The 17,392-nt window shown below is 48.9% G+C and overlaps 8 protein-coding genes across 8 annotated transcripts; 3 read left to right on the top strand and 5 right to left on the bottom strand.

Moving 5' to 3' along the window:
• Nucleotides 1-625: 625 nt before the first annotated feature.
• On the bottom strand, nucleotides 626-2,560 carry LTR64_001236 (uncharacterized protein; the record flags this gene model as incomplete). Its single annotated transcript, XM_064895617.1, has 2 exons — nucleotides 626-871; nucleotides 923-2,560. 2 exons carry the CDS (start codon nucleotides 2,558-2,560, stop codon nucleotides 626-628), a joined length of 1,884 nt encoding a protein of 627 aa, XP_064758304.1.
• Nucleotides 2,561-3,559: 999 nt separating this feature from the next.
• On the bottom strand, nucleotides 3,560-4,095 carry LTR64_001235 (uncharacterized protein; the record flags this gene model as incomplete). Its single annotated transcript, XM_064895616.1, has 2 exons — nucleotides 3,560-3,790; nucleotides 3,889-4,095. The coding sequence occupies 2 exons, from the start codon at nucleotides 4,093-4,095 to the stop codon at nucleotides 3,560-3,562; spliced, it is 438 nt and encodes a 145-aa protein (XP_064758303.1).
• A 177-nt stretch (nucleotides 4,096-4,272) lies between these two features.
• LTR64_001234 (uncharacterized protein) lies at nucleotides 4,273-5,198 on the bottom strand (the record flags this gene model as incomplete). The annotated part of the gene is made up of 2 exons (XM_064895615.1): nucleotides 4,273-4,869; nucleotides 4,923-5,198. 2 exons carry the CDS (start codon nucleotides 5,196-5,198, stop codon nucleotides 4,273-4,275), a joined length of 873 nt encoding a protein of 290 aa, XP_064758302.1.
• A 2,319-nt stretch (nucleotides 5,199-7,517) lies between these two features.
• LTR64_001233 (uncharacterized protein) lies at nucleotides 7,518-8,759 on the top strand (the record flags this gene model as incomplete). Its single annotated transcript, XM_064895614.1, is given in 2 exon segments — nucleotides 7,518-7,625; nucleotides 7,644-8,759. 2 exon segments carry the CDS (start codon nucleotides 7,518-7,520, stop codon nucleotides 8,757-8,759), a joined length of 1,224 nt encoding a protein of 407 aa, XP_064758301.1.
• A 760-nt stretch (nucleotides 8,760-9,519) lies between these two features.
• Nucleotides 9,520-10,908, top strand: LTR64_001232 (uncharacterized protein; the record flags this gene model as incomplete). Its single annotated transcript, XM_064895613.1, has 1 exon — nucleotides 9,520-10,908. The coding sequence occupies one exon, from the start codon at nucleotides 9,520-9,522 to the stop codon at nucleotides 10,906-10,908; it is 1,389 nt and encodes a 462-aa protein (XP_064758300.1).
• A 1,578-nt stretch (nucleotides 10,909-12,486) lies between these two features.
• On the bottom strand, nucleotides 12,487-13,287 carry LTR64_001231 (uncharacterized protein; the record flags this gene model as incomplete). Its single annotated transcript, XM_064895612.1, has 1 exon — nucleotides 12,487-13,287. The coding sequence occupies one exon, from the start codon at nucleotides 13,285-13,287 to the stop codon at nucleotides 12,487-12,489; it is 801 nt and encodes a 266-aa protein (XP_064758299.1).
• Nucleotides 13,288-13,870: 583 nt separating this feature from the next.
• Nucleotides 13,871-14,898, top strand: DMXR8 (Short chain dehydrogenase/reductase dmxR8; the record flags this gene model as incomplete). Its single annotated transcript, XM_064895611.1, has 2 exons — nucleotides 13,871-14,580; nucleotides 14,640-14,898. The coding sequence occupies 2 exons, from the start codon at nucleotides 13,871-13,873 to the stop codon at nucleotides 14,896-14,898; spliced, it is 969 nt and encodes a 322-aa protein (XP_064758298.1).
• A 672-nt stretch (nucleotides 14,899-15,570) lies between these two features.
• Nucleotides 15,571-16,984, bottom strand: LTR64_001229 (uncharacterized protein; the record flags this gene model as incomplete). The annotated part of the gene is made up of 2 exons (XM_064895610.1): nucleotides 15,571-15,696; nucleotides 15,767-16,984. The coding sequence occupies 2 exons, from the start codon at nucleotides 16,982-16,984 to the stop codon at nucleotides 15,571-15,573; spliced, it is 1,344 nt and encodes a 447-aa protein (XP_064758297.1).
• Between the last annotated feature and the right edge of the window lie 408 nt (nucleotides 16,985-17,392).

Below are 17,392 nucleotides of genomic sequence, written 5' to 3'. Positions count from 1 at the left end.
AAACACTTCTGGGTTGTAGCAAAAAGCTCGCTCGCTCGGATCCGTCTCGGTCTCGTTTGCCATTGTTCAGTGTCAACCTTTAGCGCTTTATGCCTGTGGTGTGGTGGACGTAGAAACTCTTCCAAAGCAAGGCGGTGTGGGCTGCAACGTGACCCTCGTCATACCTGCCTGACATGGCAACAGAGGTTTCTTGGGGCATTGCATTTTTCAAGTACTACGTAGTAGTGCTAGAACTGTTAGCAGTGCTTTTGGGGCGACTACCCATCATCGTGTCAGGAAGGTGCCAAAAAGTCCTCGTTGAATCGGACGCCGCTCTACCTACGTAGTCGCGACTCATAATGTTCACGATTGCAATGGAAGGAGGCTGTATGGCAAATAAATAGGGCTATTCCGTCAAAGGGGAGCTAATTATCCCAGTTTGCGGGGATGTTCTCAGGAAAGACCCCGGGGTGTTCGGTCTGGTCGCCTTCGCTTGTGAGTTAAGAGTCCTTTCTGTTTCTTCACAGTGCCCTCATGAAAGGAGGCAGAGTTTTACGGCAGGTCTCAGGTATGTTAAGCAGAAAGTTCGAATTGGAACACAGGACTTGTTTCGTCGCCGACCGATACACTGAGTACGACGAGATGGTCAAGATACTGACTCCTCCAACCTCCTCATCACTGCATCCTGCAATGCAAGCTTGTCCATCTTGCCAGTGCCGCTCCTTGGCATTCCATCGAGCCCAAGTTCGGTGATAGCGAAGACATGTCGGACAGCGTACGACGCCCCGAACTCCTCCACCAACCACGAAGAAATCTCACCATCGGCTTGATCTTCAACTATCACACAAGACTCGTAACCACCATTCTTACATGGTATCGAGACAACCACAACCTAGTTTAAGCCGGTCAGTGAATACGTGAGGAAACAATTTCGAACACCAACCTGTAGCTTTAGCCGCCTCTGTAGAAAACTCTCGATAGCAGCAGGAACGACAATAGATCCTCCTTTCGAAATCATGTCTTTCGTTCGGCCCAGGATGAATACCACTCCATCATTATCGATCATGGCCGTGTCTCCGGTCACAAACCAACGACCCTGCTCGTCATCCAGGAACGAAGCTCCAGACTCCCCAGACATGTACTGTCTCAGCAGACTTGATCCTTTAATATGCAGATCGCCCAACTCACACCTTCTCGCAACATTGCATCCTCTCCATATCCGCACAGTCGATCCTGCTGCCACCTTTCCAATCGGACAGAGCTCCCCAAAACGAGGTAACGCCTCCAGAGGCGTGTCAAAGAAAGGCCACAAGAAAGATCCCCCGCCTTCGGTCATTCCGTGGTTTGCGAAAACTTTGGCGTTATTGAATAGAGCAGTGCATTCTGATAAACAAGTTCTCGTCGTTGCTTCACCCCCAACCTGAACAGATCGGACAGAGCCCGTCTCGAACGGATTTACCTGCATCCTCTGCCGGATGGCTGAAACCATTGCTGGCGAAAGAGCAATAAAACTTGGTTTGTGTAGCTGAAGGGCTTCCACAATCTCTCCAACATCACAACTCTTACTGGTCATCATTACTGCTCCACCAGCTTTCCAAGTCTGCAAAGTCTGCGCTGGCGCAATCCCTCGCGAGTTGTGAGCTGCTTGTAGTGCGCGGGCACAATTATCCTTGTTGATGAGCCAGGACTGAGAGCTGAGAATGTGCGACATACTGCTTACTCGGAGCGGGCATCCCTTTGGTGTTCCACTAGTACCAGACGTGAATATTATTGAATTGATCCGGGTTGGATCGTCGTTCCTTGCATTATCAAGCAGGACTCCCGGATCCACAGCACACCAAGGAGAATCCTTCATGATCTGCAGGAGTGACTTCCAGCCCACTTGACATATATCAGCCAAACAAATTTTGACTGGAGTGGCCAAGTTCAAATCTGCAATAGCAAAGTCCACTGCAAGGGCACGATTTTCACTTGAAACCACAATCAGAGATGGCTTCACTGTCTTCATGATCTCTCGAAGCTTTCGGTAAGAGGAAGAATCTCCCATCGACTCATCAACGCATACATATGTGATCCGCAATATTGCGCAAATCCAGACTAACAAAGCATACTCACCACCATTTGGGATGATCATTAACATGCTCGAATTTGGCTTGACATTGTTGGCAAGTATACCTGCCGCCAACGTCTGAGCCGTATGATGGAGCTGCCGATATGTCAACGTTAGACACTCGTCAGATTGGTCGCGTGGCTCCTCAGCAGGTGATACAGATGGATCTCCTGTCGCAATCAGTTGTGAGAGGTGGTTCTTATCCTGGTGTAAACAGATTACTGCCTTTTGGTCCGGATTTTTGATGAGACCTTCTTCGATGTGTTCAAATACTGATTTGGCGGCTTCGATTGGGCCACCATCGATCTCAGCCAGCTTTTCCTGACCCGAGTCGGCTTTGAGATGTCTTCGTGGGATCTTCCCAAGGCATTTAGGGTCGATTGTCGTTGCTAGCCACAGAAAAAGCACCGAAGTCGACGATGTCAGCCAGGTCAGGAAGTTCGCCTTCTGCGTGAGACTTTGAGAAACCATACTGACAGGTAGAGGAAGATGATATTGTGCAATAAGTGTGGTGGTAGTTGTCCTGAGAGCAACAATCAAGCACTGTCTTCTGTCTTCGATCGAACTCTCTGACAAGACATCGTCCGTGATCAATCAACCTGGTCTTTAAGTCTGGCGGAGATTGAACGATCGAAGATGAAACGATGACATCCCTCTGGAAACACATGACATATCATTTCGGAGTATCCAGGTAGTCACATCACAACTCATTCCTTAAATCACCCGACAGACGATCGGGAATCAAGTGTCTCAGTCAGATTGATAACATGACTTGGCGAGAATTCAAGGTTGAGAGTGGGTGTATCCCATACAGTCGCAGAAATTCCCAGTCCGACTTTATACTCGTTATCACTGGCTACGAAATTCCTGCGAAAAGCAAGCTTGACTAAGCTCTCATATATACTCTGACTTATATGTAGTCAGGGCGAGGAAAGCAATGAGGCGAGAATCGATCATGCCAGCCCCCGTGCCCAGCAAGTCGACTCGGGATCGTGCGAGGCAGGAACCGACTCAGGCTCAATTGGGGACTCTCCCGCATCAAGTCTGGATCAAACACAATTCGATCCCGGGTGGACTCCCGAGCTATACTTTAATCGACCTCAGAAGTAGGGTGGAACCGGCTGACATCAAGCGGCTGATTGAACCATCAATGGATTTGATAGGGCAGAAAAACTTCGGAATCCGAGTAGTGTATCTGACTATAGACACAAGCTTGCAAGACAACATACGGTCTGGAGATAGTGTACTCCTATACTAGTCTCACGCATGCCATGTCACCATTCGTAGCCACGTAAGTCAAGTCAACTTCTTGATCTCATATTATAAGCCTCGAAAGCATCACTTACTGGTGAGGCTGCTCTACACATAAACGATCGCGGTAAGATCTTAAAAATATACGTGGAAATGAGAATTAGATTGCTGTCTGCATATACCCAAACCTCTCTCCTCCTCCTCCTCCTCCTCCTTCTTTTACCAATCCGGATTCTCCATCAAAAACGACCCAAACTTCGGAGCAAACTCCCTCATAAACCCCGAATCCAGCATCTCCTCCAGCTTAACAATCTTGTCTCCGTCCTCATTGAACTCGACGAACACCGCATATTCCATATTCCAATCTCCGAACGGGGTGTCTCCTTTCGAAATCGCGTAGATGGCGGCTTTGCCGTTCGTGGTGTCGTGTACGATGTTGTGGATTTTGAGCTGTGTGTGCGTGTAAGAGAGAGAGAGAGGTGAATAATGGTAAGTAAGTGTATTGTGGTTGATGAAGAGGGGGTTTGGTTGCTTGCGTGCTTGCTTACCTCGTAGTTGTCGACGACTCGGATGAGCTTGGGTAGTGCTGCCTTGATGTCTTGCATGTTTCGTTGTGGCTGGTGCATGGTGAAGGGGAGAGCGGACTGGGTGCAGTCGTCTGAGAATGTTGCCATCATGCCTTCGGGAGTCCACCCTCTCCATCCTTGGATGAACGTCTCGAGGGTATTTCGCTGCGTTTGGTTAGAGCCAGACATTTTGGAAAGAGCTGTGGGTGCAAAATGTCGAGTTGTGAGTCACATTCAAGAGGCGCTTGGGAGTATGGGAGATCAGATTACGTGTCTTAATTCTTCCGTATTTAGTCCTTGACGTAAGTTGACCTTCGGATGATTGTTCAACGCCTATGTATTCCGAAGTCTTTCCCCCGGAGAATTTCACAATGCCCAACACCGCGCTTCGAAAGCCATGACCGAGCTTTTGCGGCTGATGTACTTGTTAACCAAGAACAACCTGAAAGAGCCATCACTTGCTTTGTTCAACACCTCGGTTATGTCATGTACACCCGGATCCTGGACTTTTGCAATCTGGTGCATGGACAGGTTGCGTAGTCTTGCGGCTCTCTCCACGTCAGAATTGACAGTCCCTGGCTCTGGAAGGACCCTTGCCACTAGGATGACGACTGAGTTCGGATGTGCTCGGAGAGCAGCAAAATGGGCTTTCAGTTCTACAACCGATTCATTGATCACTGACTGTACAGGCCGGGACAAAGATGCTTGGGGTAAGTGGATGATATACACTGCCGCGCCCTCCACAATTTGTGGCGTGCCAGGCGTCCTGTACTGAATGCTAACTCGAGGATGCGAGCCTGTGGAGCTCAACGGCTGATGGGGAAGCGGGGCTGCCGAAAGAGATCGCTGAGGTCGGATTCGTGAAAGTCCGGTGTCTTCGGGCTCGTGGTACTGGACGATGAACGACAAGCTCGGGAGCAAACTCGATAGACTGTCGGCTGTAGCCGTCGATCGTGCATTAACCTTAATATCCTACGTTAGCTCCATGATCATGCTGGAGTAGTAAGAAGACGTACCTCGACAATAGTAACGTCGTTAAGGTGAAGCCAGTCGAGGCAAGGCAGAATGTCCATGATGTCACCATTGTCAGATCCGTCTCCAGTAAGCTGCTCGAATGCGGCGGCCTGCCGCTGCGTTTTCCCACAGCCCGAACATGTGGTAGCGAAGGTGGTCGCCGTATTGAAAGCAATATTGTAACAGGAGCTGTCGGTAGAACCAAAGGTTCCACCAGTTCGCTTGGTGGCCGCAGACATTTGCATCGAGCTCGGCACGGCCACTTGCGTCAGGAACATCAGCGTATCGAGCAGTGTCGGGCTGGTCACAAAATGTGCTGAGAGGATGGTATGTGCTACATGGCCAGGCTGAGGCTCGCAAAGGAAACCTGCAGTGGCCGTGAAACGTATCACGGGTATAAGCTGTGACTCAGGAATGTTAACCAGGTGTGCTACGTCTTTGAGTGGGACGGAAGTCTTCAGAGGAACACAGGCGAGGACATGAAATTCTCCGAGCCATCGTAGGCAAGCCAATAGTTGAGTCTTTGCAAGGCAAGAACGAGACGTCAGTACTAAGACTCGATGAATTGGTAAGCGGGAAGGAAGCATACCCGTTCGGCTAGCTCGTGTAGAAACCCGACAGGATCGACAGAAGGAGGAGAGTCTTGTGTTATACTGCTAGATCCATCGAGTATGAGCAAGTTCATGGGATCGTCCATCGTCTGGGAAGAGCCTAGCTCAGCTTTAACGGTAGACTCTGAGTAAGTGGGCGAAGGTACACAGTGCACTTAGGTTACAAGATACCGGATATAGGAGAATAGAATGGTCGCTCAAGGTCTTGACTAGACATACTTGGGAGGCCCGAAGTTATCAAGGCCACATGTTATTGTCCACCGGTTTGCTTCACGTAAAGTCCATACTCAAGCTGTGGTCAGTCAAAGGCGATGAGTTAGGCAAAGCTCGACAGTATTCATGGCCAAAAGACGTATAGAGTTCGACCTAGAGCTCGTCTCGACTTGCCTTATCCGTTACGCTGTATGCGAATGGTAGACAACATTCGTTAGCTGAACCTTAAGTTGCATGGAGAGAAACATGCCAGCAGTCATACCACATGGGAAGGACGAAGTCAAAGTGACTGTCGTACTTAGCCACCGTATAAAAGGTGAGCAAGAAGAAGCTATGTCAAAGAACCATCGAGGACGAACATTTTAGGGCCGACATGATAAAAGTAAACCAATCCGGTCCTACCTGATGTGCTCCTCGGTGTTTGCGTTGGGGGAATGTCAAATGAAGCTCTGGTCTGTGAATGCTTGTCCGATGGAAACGAAGTGCTATTGTGAAATCCGACGTGGCGCGGGTGTATGGAAAGATAAGAGACCAGAAAGGAAGCAGCGTCGGACTCCGAGTAATATCATGTTGTTGGGCAGGTACGACTGCTGATTACAACTAAGATCGTCACTGGTAGGCGAGATTCGCCTAGGCAGAAGAGGTTCAAGCATCGTAGGGCGGTCGATCATTCCGGCTTTAACCGCCACTAGGATGTTGAATAACCTGTCGCAGTGGATACTGTGTGAGCAGTCGCCGAATGAGAGGATCCTTGTGTGAAGAAATTCGGCACAAAGCACAATCTTCCAAGCAGAGCTTGATTTTTTCGTGTAACGAGCTTACATGTGAGATTGTTTCTGGACAGGCGTAGGCACAGGGTATATCTCTGCGTGATCCTATTGTTCTGAGGATGGTATTGACTCCTATAGAAAGAAATAGGATGATCTTCTAAGGGACAATTATAGGACCGCATCTGAATCAAGAGACGACATCTTTTCCTGGTAGATACTTCGTCATCCGAAACTTTAGACAGAGAGAGTGATACGTTGGCATGGTCTAATTTGCAAGCTCGTATGGTATGGACAGCAGAACAACGCCAGATTGACACACTTCTGATATTGAATTGATTCCAGATGACGGGAGCAAGATGTGTATGACTGAGGCAAGAGATACGATGATATCCGATAGAGGATTGGAAATGTGTGAGGAGCAAGGCTGACTTGATTAACAAGGCAACCTTTTCGGTGCTCTTCGGGGACTACCCGGATAAACCCTTGTTTTGCAGATCGCCCGTTCCTGATAATTCTCATCACTTTCCATTTTACTTTATAACATACTACAAGGTATGGAAGAGATTTACAAGCTGTACTATTCACAATTCCATCATGCATAATGACACCACAACGTCTGCTCTTATCGATGTCGGGTTCTCATAGTTTCATGTTGGAATTGATAGAATGCTTGATCGTCTTTTCACGAGGCAGGGTTGTGCGCACTCAGTGGGCGTAGGCAAGCTAACATGCAGGCATTGTGCATTGGCTGTCGTGTTCTGAGTTAGGAAGATTATCCTTGTCCAATGACTTGCAGATCAATGCCCACGACTATATATGAACCTGCATGCCATTGACGTAGCCATTAGGGATACTCTGGATCTCTATCAAGAACCAAGCAAATCTCTCTGCTGCCAGCTTAATCCCCTCCAGCAGCCTTAGAGCTGGTAGGACCTCATCGACGATGACCTAGAGGTCTGCTCAGCGGCTTTTACCATAATACTAGCAAACATTCGTCATCGTCATGTCTCCTGTCAATATCACCTCCAAGTCATCACAGAAGCCACCGAGCTTGAAACCTACATGCACTTCGTGCGCTGCGTCCAAAATAAAGTGCAGTCGCGACAAGCCTGTATGTACACGATGTAAGGAACGTGGGTTGACATGCGACTATGTTGCCAGCAGGCGAGCTGGCCGGCCTTGTCAGTCCAAAAAGTCGTCAGACTCTACGACCTCCACCAGTCGGCCACAGAGCAACAGCAGCACGCTTGGTAGCCCTCCAACCCAACTCTCGAATGTGGCGGGAAAAGAGACACCAGCACCAACGGCAATAAGATCAACGACCAATGACCTCCCCTCTACATCGAAAGCCGCAGATCTTTCCAACACTCCTCACATGTGCTCGAGTGGCGACCTTGCTCCAGACTGGGATGGCGCTTTCAATACATTTGAGCCTTTTGAAACCTTTACCATCGACCCTTTTCCATTACTGGATGGCTCTTCCACTTTTGTCGACGACCTCTCCAACAGTATCGACCCTCTGCCCATGCAAGACCTCTTCAACAGCCAATGCACGATGCCAATCGCTACTGCCATCCAGAACGACTCGGCCGGTTGCACTCAAAAGTGTGACTGCTTAAGCAAGGCTATGGGATTTCTTGCGGAATTACGGTCGGTCTCTAAGTCCTCCATTCGACAAACGTCCATCTGTGTGCCAACTACAGATACTGTCATTGTTCGAAATAGAAACATACTGGAGTCCACTAAGAAGCTTTTAGATTGCAGCTGCGTTACCGATGAGGTACTGATGGTCATCTTTCACTTGACCATGATGCAGATCTTGATGTGGTATGCAGCTATCGTTTCAGACCAGTCCAAGTCCGATGATGAGATGTCTAACGGTACTGGTTCTCCCAAGTCTCATTCTTCTCAAGAGCAGGTCCTCAAATTACCCACTACGATAGATGGCTACCATCTCGATGGTGGTGACAACGATCGAATGGCGGCGCAACTCGTGCTCAGTGAGCTTCACAACGTGCATTATATTGTCAATAAATTGACTAGCAAGTTGAACAATCCATCAGGACTCACTAGCCCTGAATTGACAGATCAACAAGTCTCTGCTGGTGCGATGGAATTGGATGATGCTGAAGGTGGTAGCGGCATATCGTTCATCTCTGCCCAGACGATGAAGCTATTGCAATCAGATATCAACAAGCGTTTGCGAACAGTCTCACTGCGCACTGTGGGAACTTTGCAGAAGTAGCAGACGTTTTGTAAGGCACACGGGTTATGTTAATGGGAGGCGTCGTAGTCACATTTGTGATCCAAGACATTTCTAGGTTCGCTCGAGGCAGTAGAGGAGGAAAAGCGAACCCTGTTACACCTGCCTGTTTGGAAGATAAGTGGTCTTGCTCTAATTGTGAAGCCTGAAGCCATGGCTGTAGTTGAATTGGGGAGGTGTGACGAGAGTCACGTTTTCCGCCACCAAGCCCCTACTCGAACAATTCACTGTATATGACATTGATACCTTGACCACAGTTTTGCTTAGCGGGCATTGCAGTAAGTTTGATCAAGAGACACGAGATGTTTGCAATGTGAACTCGAATCAGCTTGGTCTAGCGAACATGCGCGATAGACAAGACTCGCAGTTCGATACCATGGTCTCGAACTCCGTGTATAGTCGAGTACATCCTCGACGAAGCTCATGCTTACATTGTGTCATAGTCCTTCGTCCGAACGCAGTTTCTTATCACTGCGTTGTCAGAAGCATACATTCCGAGTTGATCTTTGGTTGAGAAGTGTCTACTTCCATACACACAGTGATTAGCGTATCAAAACAAACAGATCGGAATGTGATGTTGTGAAGAATACTCCGAATAGATATCATGCAATTTTCCGAGAGCAATGCAGAGACAAGCTATATACAAGACCTTGTATGGTTTCAATGATCAATATGCATTCTTTCCTGTGGAATGTCATGATCATTAGCATCAAGCAGCCTAACCTGCTCTTTCTACACAACCATGGCTGTAACTACCACGGAGACCATTGCTGCTCCCACATCTGTGCGAACATCGTGTTCATCCTCTCTTGTCAAGCTTTCGCCTTATCATCTCGGGATATGTCGAGCAACAGCTGAGCCAGCGCCTGGAGCAATTTCCAAAGCGAACGAACTCCTGCAGAAGAACCACAACGAATGGCATGTGCTCTTCCAGGACAAAGCGGGTCACAATCACATGGCGCACAGTATACTCACTTGCCTCGCTCTTGGTGCCACGCCTGAAGAGATACAACGTGCCCACGACGATCTCCTACCCATTCAGCGCGTCATTCCTCCCGTTGATCATGCTCTTGTCGACCGACTATACAACGATGAAGTGTTCCGCTCAAATATGGGCAACCCAGCCCAATATGGTAACTTCTTGACGTTCTTTCGGCGAAGAATCGATGAGACGTCCTGGAGAGAAGTTGTGCATCAGTACGTGTTTAGTAAAACATGGCTTGCTGAAGTCATCTTCTCCCGCATGTACGATGGCGCGTATCATCCAATCATTCACTTGGGGCTGGGAATGGAGTTTGAGCAGCCTGCTATCATCGCCGAAGGCTTAGCACAAGCGGCAGTCGATGACGACAGCCACATCGGCCGGCTGCTGTTTGAATGCGAGGCTGCTGCGGCCAAGTCAGGAAAGCCAGCAGTCCAGAGGCCTCTGATCGAACTTTTGCACGAAGTGCGAAAGAATGAGACAATTCGCTATGCTCCAAAATGGGAGCAATTCCCGTTCAAGATGAGAGACGGCATCGTTGCTGGAGCCACCCCTGATATGACAGCCATCGCGAAGCAATTTACCGTGACTTCTGATAACCTGGAGCGGCGTACAGCTGAGATGATGAGCACTTGTGCATACATGGCTGCTGCCGCCCAGAGACCAGGCAAGAAGAACAAGATCGATTTCTTCTACATGCATGCCGTAACGAGCTCTATTTTCCTCCCCGTCGTGCTTCGTCAGTCATGGATCAGCCTGGAGGACAAGATGCGACTGGTGGAGTGGAAGGGCCGGGCAGACCTTGCTTGGTATGCATTCAGTGGTTGTGCTGCGCTCGATCGTAATGCCATGACTGAGTACGAGGGTCCTCTCACTAAGGACATGGGTTGGGATAACCTCTTTGCAGCCGTGCGGAAAGAGCATGATGATGGACACATCGCCAAGTTTATCCGTGCTGTCAAGCATGGTGAAGAGATTAGTCAAGCATACGAAAAGGGCGAATGGGCTGACGCTTTCCCTGTCAATGGCGACATGTGGCTTAAGGTGGCTTGCATGTCTCTTGACACGACCAAGGATTTACCCAAGGATCAAAAGTGGGTCTTTGGTACCGGGTTTGATCAGGCATGGAAACGACCAGATTTGTTGTAGGGCATTTGTGTTTGACCACGTTGCACAAACCATGTATCCTGTGGTCTAATCGCATAGTATAATGGACGTCATCAGTTTGAGACCTTATTCACTCTTCACAATAAGTCGTCACTTGTTAGGTAAGATCATCAGCCTCGCGGCTTCTCACAGCGTACGTCGAAACGTTGAGGAAGACAACAAGACCGATCTCCATGGTTGCTTCAAACAATGCTCCGAATCCCGAAGAATTGCAGAGCTCGAGGAGATCGGCGCTTTGTGAACTCCGCGCCCCTTTGATCCCTGACCAGCTGTATTAGGCAACCGTAAATCATTGAATCGTGGGTGCATAGTTCACACCAGAATGAGACGAGTCTTCCGTCTGAGACCATATCACCAGTTACGAAGAGGATGGCAACTTGAAGGCGCGCAGGGGACTCAGCAGATCTGCCTGAGGCATTCAACCCTTCGGAGGAAATCCTCCTGGCAAAAGATGTTGACGCCTCAGGCATATACATTGAGTCCTTCCTGCATCTTGTCGTCGTCCTTGTACCTCACATCGATTTCTATGTACCTTCAGGTATCGCTGCAATTGATTATGTTACGGTCAAGGATTTAGAAAATGTCAGTTGCAAAGTCATCTACATGTTTCCAAATGTCTACCTAGGCCATTTCCTGATGTTAGTGACCTCATCTTCTCACTCATCGCTGCCCGCTGTTCTCATTGTCTTCTCCTTCGTCAGTCTGCTTTAGCTACCTTTCCGCGCAATGTAGCAATCTCAATTCTCTTTGGCACTAGGCTATCCTCGTGAGCTCAGTGGTGCGAAGCTACGAGATTCATCGTTACATCCACCTTTTCAAGTCTCCCTCGATACTGGCTCAGATGAGACAATTGAGCGCACTTCCGTCATACCAACGATTACCTGACGTTCAGAAAGACTAAACCGGAGGCACTAACTTGCATCTCGATCCAGCTTCCGTTAAACAGCGCCCTGGGAGATGTTCCCTATCCAGGTAGCAAGAGTGTCGGGCATACCACAGCAGCAAAACTGCGGGCGTGCCCCCAGCACTTTTGCTGAATAGGACGTGGCCTCATCGTGGTGAGGACAAATTACAACATCGTTTCCTGAGTTGTGCCGTGCTAACTACATCCTAAGTAACCCCTCAATCAGACGATCTCAATGACCTTAACGGCCTCGAATACACTACGGAATTGAGCTCACGATTGCTTCATTGTTAGAGGTTTAATGCAGAAGACTAGTACGCAGTTGCTTTAGTTGGCTCACAACCTTCAGGCACCAGCGGCAGGTCATGAGGAGTGCAAAAACGCAAGATTCAAGATGTGGCTATACTTGAAGTCGATAAAAGACAGGTAAGACGAGATTCACGGCCAAGAACTCTTGGATGCAGCATCAAATCAAGCATCTGGCACAAGTCGAATCTGGTCTATGGAGGGTTTCTTTCAGCTTCTGAATATCATTTCTTTGTTCCCTAACCACGACGATGTGAGGAGACGATAGACAAACAGTTCCCAGTCTATTAGCCTACCAACAGAGGAACATCAACCACGTACACCTTCGGCTGCATACATACTGTGTGAATTCATGCTGGTCCACCGACTGGCAGATATGGATGCATGAATGGAAAATAGTGGCGAACAAGACCCATAAGGATACACTGGGGTGTGCCTGCAGGGAACTTGGCCCCTTCCTTGCCCGAATTCTTGACCCCCACATTTCTCATGTCGTACCGACCTTCGGGATCATCGCCAGCCTCCATCATTGCCCCTGCCAAGTCGTAGTAGGAGATGAATGTGTCTTCCTCGTCGAAACTAAGTCTGTGGCCACGCTTGATGTCGATGGACAAGCCGCCCGGTTTGATGAAGATGGTTGTCACCCAGTCGGCATGAGAGCGGAGAAAGTTTTCAGTCCGGCGGAGATCATCGTAGACATAAGAAGCAGCCGTAAGCATAATAGGGCGAAACCACCATGGCATCTTTCGAGCCAGATGGTCGTCAATGGTCGCCGAAGAAAGCAGGACGACCTTAGGCATGACGACTCCCGCTTTCCCTTCCGCCTTGATCTTCTCGAGACCAGCAATGACTGCCCGAGCAGTGTCTTCGCTGAGACTGCAACCGGGGATGTTGTCATTGGACGTAACGGTCATGTAGACGACTTTGCATCCTCGGACGCAGTTTGCCATGAGTTGAGCATCGTTGATGTTGCCCTCAAACACCTTGACTCGCTTGTTGTCAACCACCTCGGGCAGAAGGCGGAAGAGCTTATTGCGGTTGCGACAATACGCGTTCACCTTCACATTGGGCCTCTCCAACAAGTTCTGGATCAGTGCGCTGCCGCAATTGCCTGTGGATCCCAGAACGGCGTATGTGTTTGGGGCAGCCATCGTGTGGAAAAGACAATGGACTCAAGGGAGGTATGGTGAACACTGCATCGTCGCTGCTGATTGTCCATAAGCACTGCATTATATGTGTTGACTCCGGACTCATATTTCGTTACACTCGGATCTTCTTTGCTCTCCATGTTGTAAGTCGTTGTGTTCCTTCCTGTGCACATGCCTGCGGTCCGACCTGCAACATTTCAATCCTTCCTACACTTCGTCGGAGATCGGAAGATTTACTTCCTGCCTCGTGCTTGGCAAAAGATAGTGTCTCCTTTACTCGCCTGACGAGTTTCGGAGTTTCTCTAAAGCCGGATCTTCTGTCACGTGGTGAATGTAATGCTATCTTCTTACTCCATAATACAAAGGTGACACGTTGGAACCTGCCAATCAAGCTGCTTCACCTAAATCCGTTGTCAGTGGGCATCGGAGGGTTAGCACTATGTCGATCAATTGTTGTTGCATGTCAGGTCGGAACAAAAGGACAAAATTGGTCCTGCCACTGATGCTCGTCTTCTTAAAACTCAACCCATCAATTCAAAAATTCAACCTCTAGCACATATCGAAGATACCATACACAGTCACAGTCATGGGTTTCCTGTACAGTCAGCTCGTCACTTCTCTTCCCTATCCAAAGGGTTCCTACGTCGGCAAAACTGTTGTTGTTACTGGCAGCAATGTCGGACTAGGCAAGGAGGCAGCTCGGCACTTTGCACGCCTGGGCGCTCAAAGAATCATCCTCGCTGTTCGTAACGTGGAGAAAGGCCAGGCCGCAGCGGAGGACATTCTCCGGACCACACGCCGCGACAATGAAAAAGACTTCATCCAGGTATGGAAACTCGACATGAGCAGCTATGACAGCGTTCAACGATTCGCAAAACGCGCCGAGAGCGATCTGCCACGCATTGACATCTTCATCGCCAATGCTGGTGTTGCTCCTGTCAAATTCACTCGCGTGGAAGGTGAAGAAGAGATGATCACTGTCAACGTTATCAGCACCTTCCTTCTTTCGCTCTTGATGATGCCCAAACTAGAAGAAACAGCCCGCAAATTTGGGGTCAAGCCAACGTTGACCATTACCTCATCTGAAGTTCACGGTCACACCACATTCCCGCAAAAGTCAGCTGCTGAAGGCCAGATCTTCAAATCTTTGAACGACGAGGCCACTGCAGACATGGACGATCGATATCCAGTCTCCAAGCTCCTCGAGGTGTTCGGTGTCAGAGCCTTTGCCGAAAGACACCCTGCTCACGCGTTCCCTGTCACGCTTAACTGCGTCAACCCAGGGTTGTGTCATTCGTAAGTCTATGTCTTGCATCACCAAAAAGAGTCTAGAAGAGAACTGACCAATAAAACAGTGAACTTTCGCGTCACGCTGGGTTCGCCATGACTGTCATCAAGACCATTCTAGCTCGCAGCACGGAACAGGGTAGCAGGACTTTAGTGCATGCGGCTTCGTTGGGCCCAGAGTCACACGGTCATTATGTCACGGATTGTCAGATTACACTGCCAAGTCCCTTTGTCATGAGCGCTGAAGGAAGGCAAGCACAGGACCGTGTTTGGGATGAATTGATGCAGAAGCTTGAGAAGATTCATCCAGGCATTAGCAAAATTTGAGGAGGACGAGGAGTGAGTTGTGGATAGAGTGAAATGTGGATAGATTACATGAATAATTCCTTGTTGAATCCTGTCTAATATCAACCGCGTCTTGGAAATCCCAGGGAAGACGGCAGCTACGAACGCACACTACTCTGGCAGGACAGCCCACATCTCTAGCAGGACGAAAGCTGGGTCATCCCAGACCTCCGCGAAAGTCACTGGCACTCGCTTTCTTGAGGTCAATGTCGTCGGTAGTACACCCCATCCTCCAGGATCTGTTTCAGCCTCCAACATAGGATATTATCTGCTACTCGAGTTTAACGAGAACCTAACGAGTCCTGGCACAGATAAGTGGACTGAAGTCGAAATCGTCTCATTTGAGTAAGATTTGAAAGCACTCGAATTCCTTTCATTCTATGTAGTGATATCCTCGTAAAATCCATCTCCTCTACAGCGCTACCTGAAAACGCTTGCTCGACCGTAATCTTGCACCATATGTGTAAAAGATCCAGGACGTAGGGTAGAGCAATAGTGCTGCAAAAGCCAACAAGGTATTCCCCCATCCCAAACCAAGAGCTCGATACATCTGCAGCCCGAAGAGAGGTATCGTCCCTCCAAAGATTGATCGAAGAATTGCATTGACTGCTACGGCTGAGACAGCATATTGAGTGTAGATGTCCTATTGCTCAATTAGAGGTTGTACCCTTCGAAGGTTGTCAATTCACTAACCACGATGTATGTCATAATGCCCAAGAAGCTCGATATGAGCCCGATGCCGACGAGGGCTGTTCCGAAAAGTGGTACGATCCAATGAAGCTGTGAATAAGATATAGTATTAGCAACAGCATTGATTTAGTCACAAGACGAGAATGTGCCACGAACTCACCATATGTTCAGCGGTCCAGCCATAGATAACTAGTCCGACAGGAGCCAATGGACCAAGGAATCCCATAATGAGTAGGCGGGACTCAGGCTTACTTTCGCCATGATTTTTCCTCTTAGCAAGTCGTTTCAAGATGCGATCGGATGCTAACCCGTTGATGGCCAAACCAATTAATAGTCCGACGCCGACGCCGATATAGGCCAGTCCAGCTGAACTCTCTGAGAAGCCGAAACCCTCTTGGAAGACCTGTGGGAAGGTCGTGAAAAGGAGGAACATGATGCCATAGAGGATGGCGTTGTAGAGTGACAGCAATCCGCAGATGACAGAAGTGCACATGAGCTTTAAGGGACGCACAATGGCCCGGAGGAATTGTACTCGTGCAGAGAGCTGATTGTCGAGTTTCGAACGAAGGTCTGCATTGCCCGTCGTCCTTCGTAGCCTTAGGACTCTCCTCTGCAGGAGTACTGGGGCATATGTCTCTCGGAGGAAGACAAACCCAAGCAAGACACAAAGTCCATATGCGATTGTGAACACCCATAGAATCCAACGCCAACCCAAAGACTCTGCTAGAAAGCCACCAGCAACAGGTCCAATGATAGGTCCAATCACAGGACCTAAAGTCCATAGGGCCATGGCAGCTCCTCGCTGGTTCATAGGCATAAGATCGGCAATAGTTCCCGCGCCATTTGTGACAGGCGCAATACCAGCGCAGCCAGCCAGGAAGCGGAAAGCAATCAACATTCCTGTGCTAGCTGAAAGAGCACAAGCCACACTGAAAATGATGAAAAAGATGTTGCTAACGTGATACACTACCGTCCGTCCATACAACTCGCTGCAAGGTGCAATTACGAGGGGCCCAACAGTCCATCCAAGAAGGTATACACAGACAAAAAGTGCCGACACCGTTGAATTCGTGTTGTGGAACTCCTCGGAGACTTGTGGCGCACCTGGTGCGAACATGGTAGACGCCAGAGGCGAGAAGAGAGTCATTATCGATACGATGATAATGTGAACCCATTTGACAGTAAGAGTCCAATTGAGCGGATTGTTCGGGTCCTGCGGACCATCCCAGTCCACTGTACTGGAATCATGCTCTGTAGTTTCGTTGACGGTGTCGCTACAATCGTCGAGCTCGACATCTTTATCGCTTGTAGGGTTTCTTGTTGACTGAACCGATAGCGTTTTGGAAGTCTCTGAAATATTGTTGTTGTCGTTCGCCATTGTCGATATGTGTTGTGCGGCTCGAAGAATGAAGTTATCAAGTTTATCCTTAGATCATTGATTAATGAGGTGGATGCAGAAGAGGCGTTGCCCGCCGCAAAAGATGTCGAGAGGCTCTGAATCTCGGTAGACTTCATCGCAATGCAATTTCAGGAGCCGATTTTTGGAACCTCGACGGGCTTTCGCTCCTTCTTTCCTTCCTTGTGCCCACCATAATGCTTCTCGGATTCCGAGAAGAGTGAATCGACCATCATGCTTGCGGCGTTGAAACTCAGACCTGGAGCTGTCACGTCTTCGTGGACAATATACTCTTGAGAATAAAGAGCCGGACGTTGAGCTGTGAGCCGTTGATATCGAGACTGATATTTCCCATGTGTAGCACAACTAGTCGAAGGTTAGGAATCGAGT

This window comes from Lithohypha guttulata, assembly GCF_036872675.1.
Source record: "Lithohypha guttulata strain CCFEE 5908 chromosome Unknown scaffold_1, whole genome shotgun sequence".
In the NCBI taxonomy this organism is placed as follows: Eukaryota; Fungi; Ascomycota; class Eurotiomycetes; order Chaetothyriales; family Trichomeriaceae; genus Lithohypha; species Lithohypha guttulata.
Note: the sequence above shows the minus strand (reverse complement) of the source record. Positions and strands in the feature narration are given on the sequence as shown.